Source organism: Macrobrachium nipponense, chromosome 46 (assembly GCF_015104395.2).
Source record: "Macrobrachium nipponense isolate FS-2020 chromosome 46, ASM1510439v2, whole genome shotgun sequence".
NCBI classification, from domain to species: Eukaryota; Metazoa; Arthropoda; class Malacostraca; order Decapoda; family Palaemonidae; genus Macrobrachium; species Macrobrachium nipponense.
In genome coordinates, this window is record NC_061106.1 from 43,243,287 (window position 1) to 43,256,837 (window position 13,551).

The 13,551-nt window shown below is 45.6% G+C and overlaps 1 protein-coding gene across 1 annotated transcript in view; it reads left to right on the forward strand.

Moving 5' to 3' along the window:
- Positions 1-913: 913 nt before the first annotated feature.
- The window catches only part of LOC135214981 (NF-X1-type zinc finger protein NFXL1-like), a 33,174-nt gene continuing 20,536 nt past the window's right edge, over positions 914-13,551 (forward strand). The window contains exons 1-5 of the mRNA XM_064249486.1: positions 914-1,116; positions 3,726-3,892; positions 4,245-4,384; positions 4,757-4,884; positions 5,552-5,691. Coding sequence (XP_064105556.1) covers positions 3,726-3,892; positions 4,245-4,384; positions 4,757-4,884; positions 5,552-5,691 — 575 coding nt within the window. The 5' untranslated portion in view covers positions 914-1,116. The remainder of the gene's footprint in view (positions 1,117-3,725; positions 3,893-4,244; positions 4,385-4,756; positions 4,885-5,551; positions 5,692-13,551) is intronic.

Consider the following 13,551-nt stretch of genomic DNA (forward strand, 5'->3'; position numbering starts at 1 on the left):
TACATAGTGCAATATATTATCAGTCATGCTATATGACACTAGCTAAAGTTAATGTAATACAAGAGTTTTAAAATACATTTCAGGATGAAGGATGGCTTCTGTGTCCCCTGGAATATTACTGTTAAGATAAATCAGGATTTTAGCATATCTGACCTTAACTCCAACTTCAGATGACTATAATTCAAAAAAGAGTTTTCTTATGCAATTTCTTCCATATTAGTTTCTACCTTATATAGAAACTAACCAAAGATAATACGATTAAGTGGTTTTATAAGCATGCGATTAGGCCAGAGCTAATTATGAAATCCTGGTTGACTTAGCTGTTTGGGCATTTTTATCGTCCATTTTTTTCCTTTGAAATCAATTTTAGCACCTTTCCATTCCAGTATTTAGCTAGCTCTTTGCTCTATCTATCCAGCATTTTCTATGTTCAGCATTTTTCATCAACCTATGATCCACTGTTCTTTCTTCATAAACAAACCATTCGATATCACTTAGGGCTTTCATCAACACTTAACATAGTACTCACATTACTTAGTTACATAGCTCTCAACTATTCAATTCTTGTTTTTGCTAACATCCTTATAAAAAACTCTCTCTCTCTCTCTCTCTCTCTCTCTCTCTCTCTCTCTCTCTCTCTCTCTCTCTCTCTCTCTCTCTCTCTCATAGTTCCAAAGCTCTCAACTACTCAATTCTTATTTTTGGTAAAATCCATATAAATCTCTCTCTCTCTCTCTCTCTCTCTCTCTCTCTCTCTCTCTCTCTCTCTCTCTCTCTCTCTCTCTCTCTCTCACTAGAGTACGGTGAAAAAATTATGTAACTATCCCGTTTCTAACTTCGTATAGTGAAGTTAGATTTTGATTCATCAAATCACGAATAGTAACTTAACAATGCGTAGTAATAGTATTTGTAAAATGGTGACGTTGTACAGAATCAGCTGATCGAACGTGGCCCCGTATCCCTCCTTTGGGGAATGTAGGGGATGGAGGATTGGGGGAGAGGGATTCACCTCCATTCATTCTCTAACTACGAGGAAGGTCCACTGTCGGCAAACAGAACAGGTTGCTGATGAGTGTGTGACTTCTGACGGAACAAATAACGTTCTACTGAGAGACAGTGAGTGATATATTGATCGTGGAAGCCTTATTTGTGGATATTTCGTGTCATTTCTGCCATTTTTTATTCAATTTTGGCATGTTTTTGTTAGTCCAGATTTACCGAAAATTTCCTGCCATACGACACACAACCCAATTTTATAAATCCAATTTTATAGGTTTTGGGGTTACTGTGATTTTGTTAGTAAAGCTGGTCGGACAGTTTTCAGTAAACTTTGGGTTGTGGCCGAGCCTGGCTTAAGACTGGACCCAGCCCGTTGTCTCTAGGTTGCATAACGTAGCTCCTACCTATATTACCTAGCTATTACTACTAGGATGGCTTTAAATTATCCTACCTGGATGAGCTGTCATATTCGTGGGTTATATTGCTTTATTTATGTGCAGGAGAACCGTATGGGGTGTATACTAATTTGATGTAGGCCACTTGGGTTACCTTATAGGTAGGTAGCTATAGACTACCTTAAAGCATAGGTAATACTATGATAGGTTACTTTGGTTCCTTGTCGGATTAATGACATATTACCTAGGTAACAATCTCTAGGCTGGGTATTTTTTTTTTAACATTTAGCCTAATGCTAAGCAAATCACATGTATTTTTGGCCCACCCACCGTAGGGTTAATGACTGAATAGCGACATAGGTATCAGCCACCTATCCCGGAATGCGGCCAATACTATGTATGATAGGTTACTTTAGTTCCTTGTCAGATTAATGACGTGTATAATCTCCAGGTTGGGTATTATTTTTTTTTTATATTTAATGCTATGCAAATCACATGTATTTTTGGCCTACCCACTGTAGGGTAAATGACCGAGCAGCAACATAATTTCGGCCACCGATCCCAGAATGTGGACATCTTCCCAAAAAAGTACTTGGATTTGCTGCCATGAGCATCAGTCAAGAGTTGTGGCCCATCCAGGCAACACACCGAGACCTCCTAGTATATTACCTATGAAATAATGGCAATTTGAGTGCTTTTTTTGGGAAGTGGCCGTGTTTCAAGATAGGTGGCCACTATGTCGCCACACGGTTATTTACTCTATCCAACAACTGTGCACAAGTCAGAAGGTTGGAATACTAAGTGAAATGCAACATAATCATTGAAGACTTAGTTCATGCTTGTCAACAGTAACAGTTGTCAAGTAAAGCATGATCATCAGGGTTAGTTACATGGGTACATTCAAACCTAACCTAATATAAGGCACTGGGTCGCCACCTGACCAGATTCCTTCATCCTAACCTATCAGAAATCACAAAAGAGAAATACAGCAATTCATCTTAACCTAATTTTATGCAATGGGTTGTTAATGGCAAAAAGTGCACACCCCCCCCCCCCCCCCCACCCCCCCCCCCCCCCCCCTACCCCCCCCCCCCTTTAGGAAACCCCCCCCCCTTTAGAATTTGACAGAGCATAGTTCTTACCTTGAGGTTGGGAGATACACACTTACACATGTAGAAGGTAGGCATTTATCAATTGAATGGTTACAATACTTTCAGATGTATAAAAATTTGTTTCACATCCTCCATAATATGAATGTTTCACTTATTTCCATCAGTAGTACTTCCTTCTCTAAGACAGCCATTATTAAATGAAAGGTATTATGAAAAATAGGCGTTAGAAAATATCCAGCTAGGGTAAAAAACTGCATGGTACAGGGGTGGACCATGTACGATCAATGTGTACAACCCCAAAAAAAGTACATTATAACGCGTCCTGACATCGGAGATGGGCATCAGACGCGACTTGTTGTTGGTGAGAAAAGGAGCTAAAGACCTTTACTCCGGTGCCAGGACGCGTTATAATATACTTTTCTTGGGGTTGTACACATTGATTGTACATGGTCCACCCCTGTACCATGCGGTTTTTTTCCCTATGTACATGTACGTACTTTTAGGTTAAATGTGTATAAGATTATTTACTTGAAAATGGTAGGTGATTATTACCTAACATAAAAAAAAGTTCTCATGAGTGCTGTAGAATATCACACGTACGTACTCAAAGTGCCTATCGTCTTTCAGTTTTGGCCAGTGTCCAAGAACTTACAGAACAAATTCTCACTTACCAATAACTGTGAACTTAAAAATGAATGGAAGGCTTTGTATTTTTATCAGTAAATGCTTAAGGCGATATTTGATTGTCCCCTATATTCTGTTTAAAAAATGCCAAAATGACCATGATTTGATTATTTCTTAATAAGATAGGTCAGATCTTCTCTGGTTTTGTGAAAACACATTTTGGATCGATATGTATTACTGTCTGTCAGGCTAATTAACAAACTGCTGTATGAATTATATTTAATTGCCTTTACCATTTGAGATTTTTGACTGATGAAAACAAACTTTAGCTGAGATTATTGTTAGATACAGAGTACTTTCCAGTACAAAGTAGTGGAGGGTTGAGAATCTAAGATCTGAAAGAAATTCAGTACAGTACATATTGTGAGCTATGTATTTTGGCAATCTTTAATATAGTATTAAGATTGCTGTCCTTAGATACCACATGCTGACTCAGAGGGATCTTTGTGATTATGTGATATTATTGATTTGTGTGCTCTTTTTAAAGTTTTGCTTTACTATAATCATTCTATGTTTAACAATGAATTTTTGACAGATGTCTGGACGTGGGAAAGGCAGAGGGAGGGGCAGAGGTAGAGGTTCTACCAGTACCAGTGATGAAGGATTTTGGGGTAAACCAAATTCCCGTCCTGAGGCGCAGTTGCGACAAAATGATCTGGGCAACAGTGCTAAACATCCAGCAGGACTGGAGGAAGATAGAAAGTAAGATTAAAATCATTTTTGAGTTCAGAGTAATTTAATCATCATCTCCTCCCCTCTGTATAACAATTGTGCCCAAGTAAAAGTAAGGTAATGATTTATGTTGCATGGGGCCACTTGAAAAGTTTTGACTATTTTATTTTAAACTCACAGTTACTTTTATTCCAAAATTCCTATCTCCTATCTGTTTTGGTCATTTATTTATCTATTTAAGGCAAATGAAATTATAATAGTGTGGTAGAACTCAGGTTCCTAACTTTTCCAAGATATCCCATCAATTTGAAGCTAGACATTTTGTTTTCTACATTATTTTGTAATGTTTTGTTCTAAATTATTTTGTTTTAAATTATTGTAGGGTTTGGGAGCGAAAGTTTGCAGATGCATGCCAAGAGATCCAGAAAAATGTTGATAAATATATTGCCACACATCAGTTGGACAATGTAGACAGTGATGAAGAGAATGACGATGATGATCTTGAAGAAGATGGAATTATTGGTATGTATTGTAAATTCTTTTAGTTGCCCAATACTGTACTGTACACGTTATCGAATTAATTTTATTATCTTGCTGAAAAATACCCCATTACCAGTTCTTGTAACATTTTTTAAAAATTAGCTTAGCATTGATAGAATAAAAATGTTTATACCATTCTAATTTTTACATACAGTATCCTAATTTTCATATATGGTATTTAAAAAACATTTACAGTGATATTGCTCTTTTATGTGTAGTACTATAATGGTACAATGATGACATAACTTCCTATAATTTAGGGGGTTAAACAACAATTTGGTATGGTACATTGCAAGGCCAGCCTATCACTTAGCTACTTGAATAAATTGAGAAATGGCTATTTTACTCTTACAGAAAAACTGTATCAAGGATATAATGGAGAAAGGAGCTCTTCACGTACAGACCAGTTTCTCAAGGATGCCTGTAAGACTGGCGCTCAAGTTTGTCTTATTTGTATCGACAACATTAAGCATGCGGACTCGGTGAGTTTCTCTTTGTGCACTTTATTGGACTGGCCATTTTAAAAAGGAAATTTTTATTTTATTCAGCTACATATACAGTAGTTATACCAGAAATTATGGATATCATATACATCAATTGTAACCCAGAAAAAACTTTCTGCAAGTCTTTTATTTTTTCCTCTTTCAGTTAAAAATAATTAGAAAGTTTCTGCATTTTTTCAGCAATAATATTTGAAAGGAATTATGTAATTTAGTAAAAGGCTCTAGTATAGACCATCAGACAAGTACATACATAGGTGCAAAATGTAAATATTAAAGTTAACTTTTGCAGTATAACATTTTTCACAAGTGTAACTTTCTATTTAGGTAATAAAATGCAAGGTGGTTTATTGTTCATCATCACTATTTTATTTTGAAATGCATTATGTAATGTTCTAGTCTAGCATAATATGTTTTTGTGAAATGTAAGCTAATGTTATGATGTGTAATATAGTGTAGCCTTATGTATTAATGGTGTATGCCAAGAATGAAATTTCTATTTAAACTTTTTTTATTGTAATACAAATCCATGCTGTACTTTTAGTTGACCATACGTAATGATGCAGAAAAGGATAAGTTAAAAGTATGGGGTGGTGTGTGTTGTAATAAATGCAGATGTAACCATAGTATTTAATTTTATTCTCCACAGGTTTGGAGTTGTAAAGAGTGTTTTTGCGGTTTCCATATGAGCTGTGTACAAAAATGGGCAAAGGATAGTATTTACCAGTTAGCCGAAGCACATCTGGAATCTGATCCTCACTTTAATAAGTCAACTTTAAGATGGTGCTGGTTAGTATACTTTCATGTGTTTATCTACTGTACAATAAAGATTTGATGATATCCCCATCAGTCAGTATGTAAGCCTGATATTCATGTCTAAGTGTTCCTTGGATCATTAGTCTTTTGTCTGTCAGACGGAAGTTAGTTTACTCTGCAGGTGCCATTTAGAATAATTGTTGGGGTCACTTCATGTAGGTCAGCAGGCATAGGTATATATAGTGGAAAAAGAAAAACCAAGGGTGAACAAGATATGAATTTCTGTTTTGAGCGATAGAGATGAACTTTATTTGGTCAGAGACTAAGGACATTAAGATCATGCTGAGGTTTCAGGAATAATGATAATCTGGCTGGACCATCTCACCTGAGGGAAGTGGGGCATATTGTTGTAATGGTTGCTAGACCTGGATGCCCGCAAGGCATTTTGGCAGCTGTGAGTTCTGCCAGTCCAAAGAAGACCCTTATTGTACATAATTTTGTTTTTACTGTACCACTTACAAACAGTTGTGCTTTGAATCTTGGTGATTTATTCCAATAGTCCCAATTTATTCTTCAGGACCTTACAAGCAATCACAAATACTATAAGAAAAAACATTTCATATGAGTAACTTACCAAGTAATTACATAGCTTTACTTTTTTTACTCAAGCAGCAGCTAAAATTTGAAGTTCATAGTGGTCTCCAACCTTAACGACCTTAATTAAGATCAAACACATACATATTAAGTCGCAATCTTAGCACACATAAAACCCACTTGAAATCCCTCAGCAAGATGCCTTACAGTGTAAGTATTCTTAACAAGATGGTGACAGTTAATATATTAATCAATTACATCAAACCATTGTATAATAAATACACTGCCAAATTTTTCAAAGAAGGAAAAACTTTATCATGTGGGAATTATGTGTCAAGCTTATCTTCAAATACACCTGTGAAAGATATTTGGCAAAAAAATAAAGAAAATTAATGGTAAATATGTAAGACGACCTAGAAGTGCAATACACCAAGATGGGAAAATGTATTGTGACCCACATGAAATATCAAATATAATAGGAAAATATCTTGAAAACATAAGTGCTTATTCTAGTCTGGATGCACATTTTCAGGCCATAAGAAAACAGAAAGAAAATGTCATACTCGATTTTGAAACTGTTGAAGACCTGGAGTTATGATTTCTCCACAACATTTGCAAGGTGTGGCTTTCAAGTAGCTCTATAAATTCTGTGACATAATTTTCATCATTATCATCTAAATGCAAGTTGAAGTCACCACAAATCAGTGTTTTTATACATTCAACTTACCTGTCAGATATATACATAGCTATTACTCCGTCGTCCGACAGAAATTCGAATTTCGCGGCACACGCGGCAGGTAGGTCAGGTGATCTACCCCCCCGCCGCTGGGTGGCGGGAATAGGAACCATACCCGTTTTCTAATTCATAATTTTTCTGTCGCTTGGAATGTAAACAACGTTTGCAGTTCCTCCTGATGGATTTTTGTGTTTCATCGCCATTGATCGTCTGGGCTAACTTTACAGGGAAGTAATGGATCTTTTGTCGGCATACGGCTTTTGTTAACTTTTAGAATTTTTTTGATAAAATTAACTGCGAAAATTTAGAAGAGTAGTGACGTGTAACTACCGAAGTTTTCGGTAGACACTCATCCACTTTCACGAAAGTGAATTACGTATACTTTCATGAAAGGGAATTACTTATATTTATTCATTAATACAAATAAGTGTTAGAGTTTGATTGAGGAAATGTTATATCTTTCTTCCTAGTTGGGGAAGTCAGAAAAGTAACTATCCTTTAGAAGCTTTATTAGCTCTTGTGCTAACGAGCAATTATATTAGTAACAGTACTAGTAGTTGTTGTTTGCATCCTCATCACCTTCTACTCCGCAGAATCTACAATATCATATTTGCAAAATTGTAGACTTTGGATATAGTTCAAATGCGAACTCTTAGAACGTAAGAAGTGAAGATAGTGTTCCCCCCATTACAATGGAGGGTGCGTCTGATCGGCTCTGTCTCGCTCTCAGGTCTAGACCTCTTCCAAGACTCACAAGCCCAGAGGAGAAGGATGTCGAAAACCGTAAGGAGGTTTCAGAGAATCCCCACCGGTCAGGCGTCCCCTCGGCAGGTTCTGTAGAGCGTCCCAGACTGCCAGGGGATAGCCATTGGAAAGGCATCCTAAAACAGTGTTTTCTTCCCTTTTTATGCTACGGTTCCTCGATGGATAGAAGAACTTCAAATGAATGAAATTGGCGAAGATCCTCGTATAATGCCTTCTGGTAGAATTATTCAAAATGAGAATGACATTAATCGATCCACCTTCGAATCAGGCGACGATTTAGCGCCTTCTAATATTAGAGATCATTCGATAACATTTGTGATAAAGTCATTGTTCGAACACTTTTTTTGTTCCGATACGTAATACAAACCATCGGTCCTTTAACAATAGGAAGTAGCTAGCGGCAGCTGGAACGGTCGTAAGCTTCGAACAAGGGGAGAACGGTAGTTAACTGCTTGTCCGATCGTCGCGCGCCGCGCGACTGGAGGTAAACAAATCACTTTTGCTTTCGGCCGTGTGAAGAAGACGTGTTCGCCATCGCTCTGCCCGCTTGTCGTTTGCTTCTATTCTGAGTATTTGGTTTCTATTTCTGTTTATCAGGAGTGTTAGTAAGTACTTATTTCCTTATTTCATTTGATTACAATGAGTGGATCAGATGAAATTGAAATTTCACCGCGCCCTCCAGTCGCCCGTAGAGTGTGTCCCGGGCTGGAGGGACGTAAATGTGGGGGGTTCAGGTCCTTTGTGGAGGTGGAGACCCCCCACGAGGTTTTGTACTCGTTGCCGAGGGCGAGAGTGCTCTCGTAACGAACCATGTAAGGTTTGTATGAATTGGTCCGAGGCGCAGTGGGTGCTGTACGAGGGCAGGAAGAGACTTAGGCCGGCCAAGAAGTCATCGGAAAGTCCAGTGACTCCCTTGGTGACGGACACTTCGTCCTCTTTCCTGCCTCCCGGCCAGCCCCCACGGTTTGCGCCTTCCCCTGCGGGGGGGGTAGCGGAGTCCTTTTCCTCCCTCGATCCGTCGAGTGTGGAGGAGGGCGCTCGCTCCCACCCGGACGTACAGTTGTATCTGGGGTCATTCTGTCCGCTCTGGGGGGGGAATTTTCGCCCCCCCAGGCGCGGGGGAAGGAAGCCCCTTTCTACTAAAACCCGGGGACTATTGCTTCCGCAGGTGTGCCAGCAGCCAAGGACGACTTGGGACAGGTGTGGGAGTCGCTGGGGGACTGCATGGGAGTGCCCAGCATCCAGGGGTTGCTACAGCGGTTGGCGGGGTCGGCCGTGGTCACGCATGGTGCGGTGACCACCACGACGACCACTTTAACTACCCCCGCGTATGAGATGCCACCACATCTTGTCTATACGCCTCACATAATGTCGGTGACACCCACGGTGGCAGTACAAAAACCAATTGCCGCCGTTCCAAAGAGGACGATGCCACCACCACCTGGATTTTTCCCTCTGCGCCCCGGACTTCCCGCTGCCCCAAAAGTACCCCCCTGGACCTGCCGCCAGTGCCACGGATGTCGGTGACTGTCGACAGGACGCCTGGCTCTCCCTTAGTACCTGCCGTGCCTGCCGTACCTGTGGCCGCTCCAGCGGACTCCTTTCTGTTTCAGGTGCACATTCCCTTTCAGATGCTGTTCCTGCTGTTCCCGGACCTGTTCCTGCCGTTCCCGCTGCTGGTGTTGCTGTAACAGTCTCAGGTCCTTCCGGACAGGTGCAGTCGGGCCCTGTTGCTTCGGCAACTGCCCCGGCTCCCTCCTGGATGGAAGACCTGACGTCTGTCCTGCGGAGCCTGGCGAAGAAGAAGAGGAAGAGGAAGAAGGTGTCGTCGTCGTCTTCATCGTCTTCTTCGTCGTCTGCTGCCTCTCCTTCCCCTTCGACTTCTAAGGCCAAACAGCCGAAGAAGAAGAAGGTTGCCTCCTCCCCCCCTAAGAAGACTCCTTCGGGATCTTCTAAGGGTCCCGGCTCGCTCAGGCGAGCTGGGGAGCTCTTCTGTTGGTCCTCCTGCTCCTTCGGGTGCGGGGGGGCCCGCGCTTCTTCTGCAAAGAAGAAGTCGACGGGGACCAGAGGTGCATCAGCTTCGGCTGGTGCGTCCTCACCTGGTGCTAGTGGTTCTGCCGCTAAACCAGGTTCCGTCTCGGCTGCTTCCCGTTCGCGAGAAGCACCGAGTGGACGCTCTTCTAAAGAGGACCGTCCAGCCAAAGTCTCGACGACCGAGCTCGCTCGCCGTCAAGACAGCGGCACGGAGCAGAAGACTGGCGGAGAGTCGTGCGCACAGGACTCTCGCCAGGGCCACTGGAACGCTCTCGCAGCGGACCAGCCGGCTGGCTCGGGCTGAGCGGTGACGGTCAACCTGACGGCCACGGGTTGAGGCGAGGAAGGAGTCCCCACGGCCGCAGGTACCAGCCACGGCTGGTACCAGCGGTTTGACGCGCCGAGAGGGACGCTGGACGGTCTCGACGCGAAAGGGAGCCTAGCAGGTCCAACCCGTCCGCCGCTCCCGATGGGACCGGGCGGAGACGGTGACCAGCGGCAGCTCGCCTGACGCTAGAGAGCGGTCTCGACGTTCTCAGCTGAGCCAATCGCCCCAGGCGAGCGGCGACGCTAGGCCTGCTGCTAGACCGTCAACCGCGGGTTGACGATCGGCAGCAGCCCTCTACGCACGCTGGTCCTGCCAGCGAGCGTGGGGGGAGCGTCAGGTCTGCCTCTCCTGTACCTTCAACCTCCTCGGGCTATACCGGGAGGAGCGAGGTACCAAGGAGCGATCACGAGAGGTGCGCCGCTCGTGACCCAGCTATGACGCCGTACGGCTCAGGCACGGTCTTAGGACCGACCAGAACGTACGCGCAAGTAGTTGGAGGCGACCGTCAGGGGTCTGTCGCTGTTACCTCCTTCTGAAGGAGGAGTATCGAGGGATATGCTCTTGTTGGAGGGACTGGACGGTCCTACTCCACAGGACGCTGTGACGCCCGAGATACAGAGGAACTTCGCAGAGGTCATTAAGCTGATGCGTCTGCATAATGACCTCGCGGAAGGATCGTCGCTACCACCAGCAGAGCCACGTCCCGGCTCGAGTCATTTTTTGGGGTCCCAAGAGGGAGCCCATAATGACGGTGGGGTTGCCACGATCAGAGCTGCGGACTCAGTCCTGGATCAGGTGGAGAATCTCGTCTCAGGACGGGAGGACTCGCTGAAATCCGGACGGTCCTCTAAGCTGCTTCCTCCTCCTCTACAGCGGCAGAGGCGTTTTTACGTGCCATCAGAAGACCCGATACTGCCGAAACAGGTTAACCGGAGTTAGCGGAGGCTGACTCCAGGTGTGTCCCTGCAGCAGCTCCTGTCGGAGAACCTATGGTTCTCGCAGCAGGAGGCACTTGCCCTGGAATCTACCGCTATGGCAGCATTCCAGGCAGTTTCCTGGTTGGATTTGTGGTCCCTCACAATATCCAAAGTAGCGGCCGGCTCCGGGAGTGCTGCTCTCCGAAGACGACGCTTCTTTTAGAGACTGTGCCAGTCTGGGAGGAAGAGCAATCTCTTACCTCGCCCATCAGACTGCTAACCTGTGGGCCAACTTGGTTCTTCGGCGTAGGGACGCAGTCCTTACCCGAGTGACCAAGGGGGCTGGGCGTGAGGCGGCACTCGGGCTAAGAAATGGACCTCTTAGGAGTTCCCCAGCTCTCTTTCCTGGAGAGATGGTGGACGCTGCGGTGGAACGGCGGCGCGCACTGACGAGAGTGACCGCTTTAGTCCACCAGGCAGTCTCGAAGGTTTCTGGGCAACCTCGAGTAACTGCGGCCAAAACCAAAGAGCTTGGCTAGCGCTTCCACGGCGGCGAAGACGGTTGCACCGTCCAAACCCGTGTGAAGACTCCATTGTTTTCGACTTTCTGCGAGAGGAGGCCGCAACCAGCCCTCCTCCCAGGCCTCCTTTCCCCGAGGAGGTGTTGGGAAGAAGTCGAAACGAGGAGGGAAACGCTAGGGACGGCGTTCCCCCTCACCTGCTGCCGGAAGTGGGGGGGTGCCTGGCGAGACCATTGGGTTCGACTTGGCAGCGCTACGGCGCCGAGAAACTGGATAGTAGACGTCCTTCGGGAGGGATATCTACTACCCTTCGAGTCTCGGTCCCCCGGCCGACCCCCCCCCCCCTCATATCTCCAAAACCGGTTCCAATGCTAACAGACCTTATGTCCCTCCAGGGGATCAGCAAAGGACAACGCTCTTCGACAGGAAGATCAAGACCATGCTGGCGAAACGAGCTGTAGAAATCGTGGAGGACCAGTCACCAGGCTTTACAGCCGCCTCTTCCTAGTGGGAGAAGGCATCGGGGGCTGGCGCCCGGTGTATAGACCTCTCTCCCCTGAACCGCTTCGTTCGCACGACGCGGTTCACGATGGAGTCGGCACGCTCAGTGCTCGACTCGATCAGGGGGAACGATTTCATGCTTCGGTGGACCTGAAGGACGCGTATTTTCAAATACCCATCCATCAGTCCTCCAGAAAGTACCTCCGCTTCATCTTCGACGGGACGGTGTACCAATTCAGGGCACTTTGTTTCGGTCTCTCAACCGCCCCACAGGTGTTCACGCGAGTGTTCACTCTGGTGTCGGCTTGGGCCCATTCGAAACGGGATACGTCTTCTGAGGTATCTCGACGATTGGCTGGTCCTGGCGAGCTCCCGCTCGCAGTTGCTACAGGACAGAGATCGACTCCTCAAGTTTTGTCGCGATCTGGGGATCGTGATAAACTACGAGAAGTCAGATCTCGAACCCAAGCAGAAGATGAAGTACCTGGGTATGCTGATAGATACGGTAGCAGGGCAAGTCTTTCCCGCAGACTTGCGTATCAGCAAATTCAGGGAGGCAGCCGGCCGGTTCCTGTCGCGGCAGGAACAGGCAGCACAGCAATGGTAAGTCGTGATCGGCCATCTGTCGTCACTCGAGAAGTTAGTCCCTCACGGGCGTCTTCACCTGCGGTCTCTCCAGTGGAGGCTAAGGGAGAGTTGGTCCCAGGCCAAGGATCCTCCTTACTTTCCCGTGGCTATCACGGACAAGGTGAGGCAGGACCTAGCCTGGTGGCTCGACGACAAGAATCTTAAGAGGAGTGCCCATACGCACTTCCCCCCCGGAGATGCTTCTGTTCTCAGACGCATCGACCGAGGGATGGGGCGCACACCTGGAGGAGTTGCTGACTGCAGGTGTGTGGGACCATCACGAGAAGCACCTTCACATCAATGTCCTGGAAACTCAAGGCAGCGTTCAACGCTCTCCAAGAGTTTCGGGACCGCTTGGTGGGACACTCAGTGGTGTTGATGTGCGACAACACCACAGTAGTGGCATATGTCAACAAGCAGGGGGGGCTAGTGTCTCTTCCGCTCCATCAGTTGACGGTGCAGGTGCACGAGTGGGCCACGGCTCACTCGATAGAGCTGTCAGCACGCTACATTCCAGGCAAGAGGAATGTAGTAGCGGACAAGCTCAGCCGTCGGGATCAGGTGATAGGGACCGAATGGTCTCTACACCAAGATGTGGCGGAAAGGCTCTTCAACCTGTGGGGGCGACCGGTCGTAGACCTGTTCGCCACCCGGCACAACAGGAAGATCCAGGTGTTCTTCTCGGCCGTGCCGGAAACCCCATTGGGCAGCTGCAGAGGACGCTCTCCAACACCCCTGGGACAACCTCTTCGCTTACGCCTTTCCTCCCTTCTGTCTGATTCGGAAAGTGATCATCGAGCGCTGGTCACTCCCAATCTCAGAATGATCCTGGTGGCTCCCAAACGGCTCAAGCCGTTTGGTATCCGGACC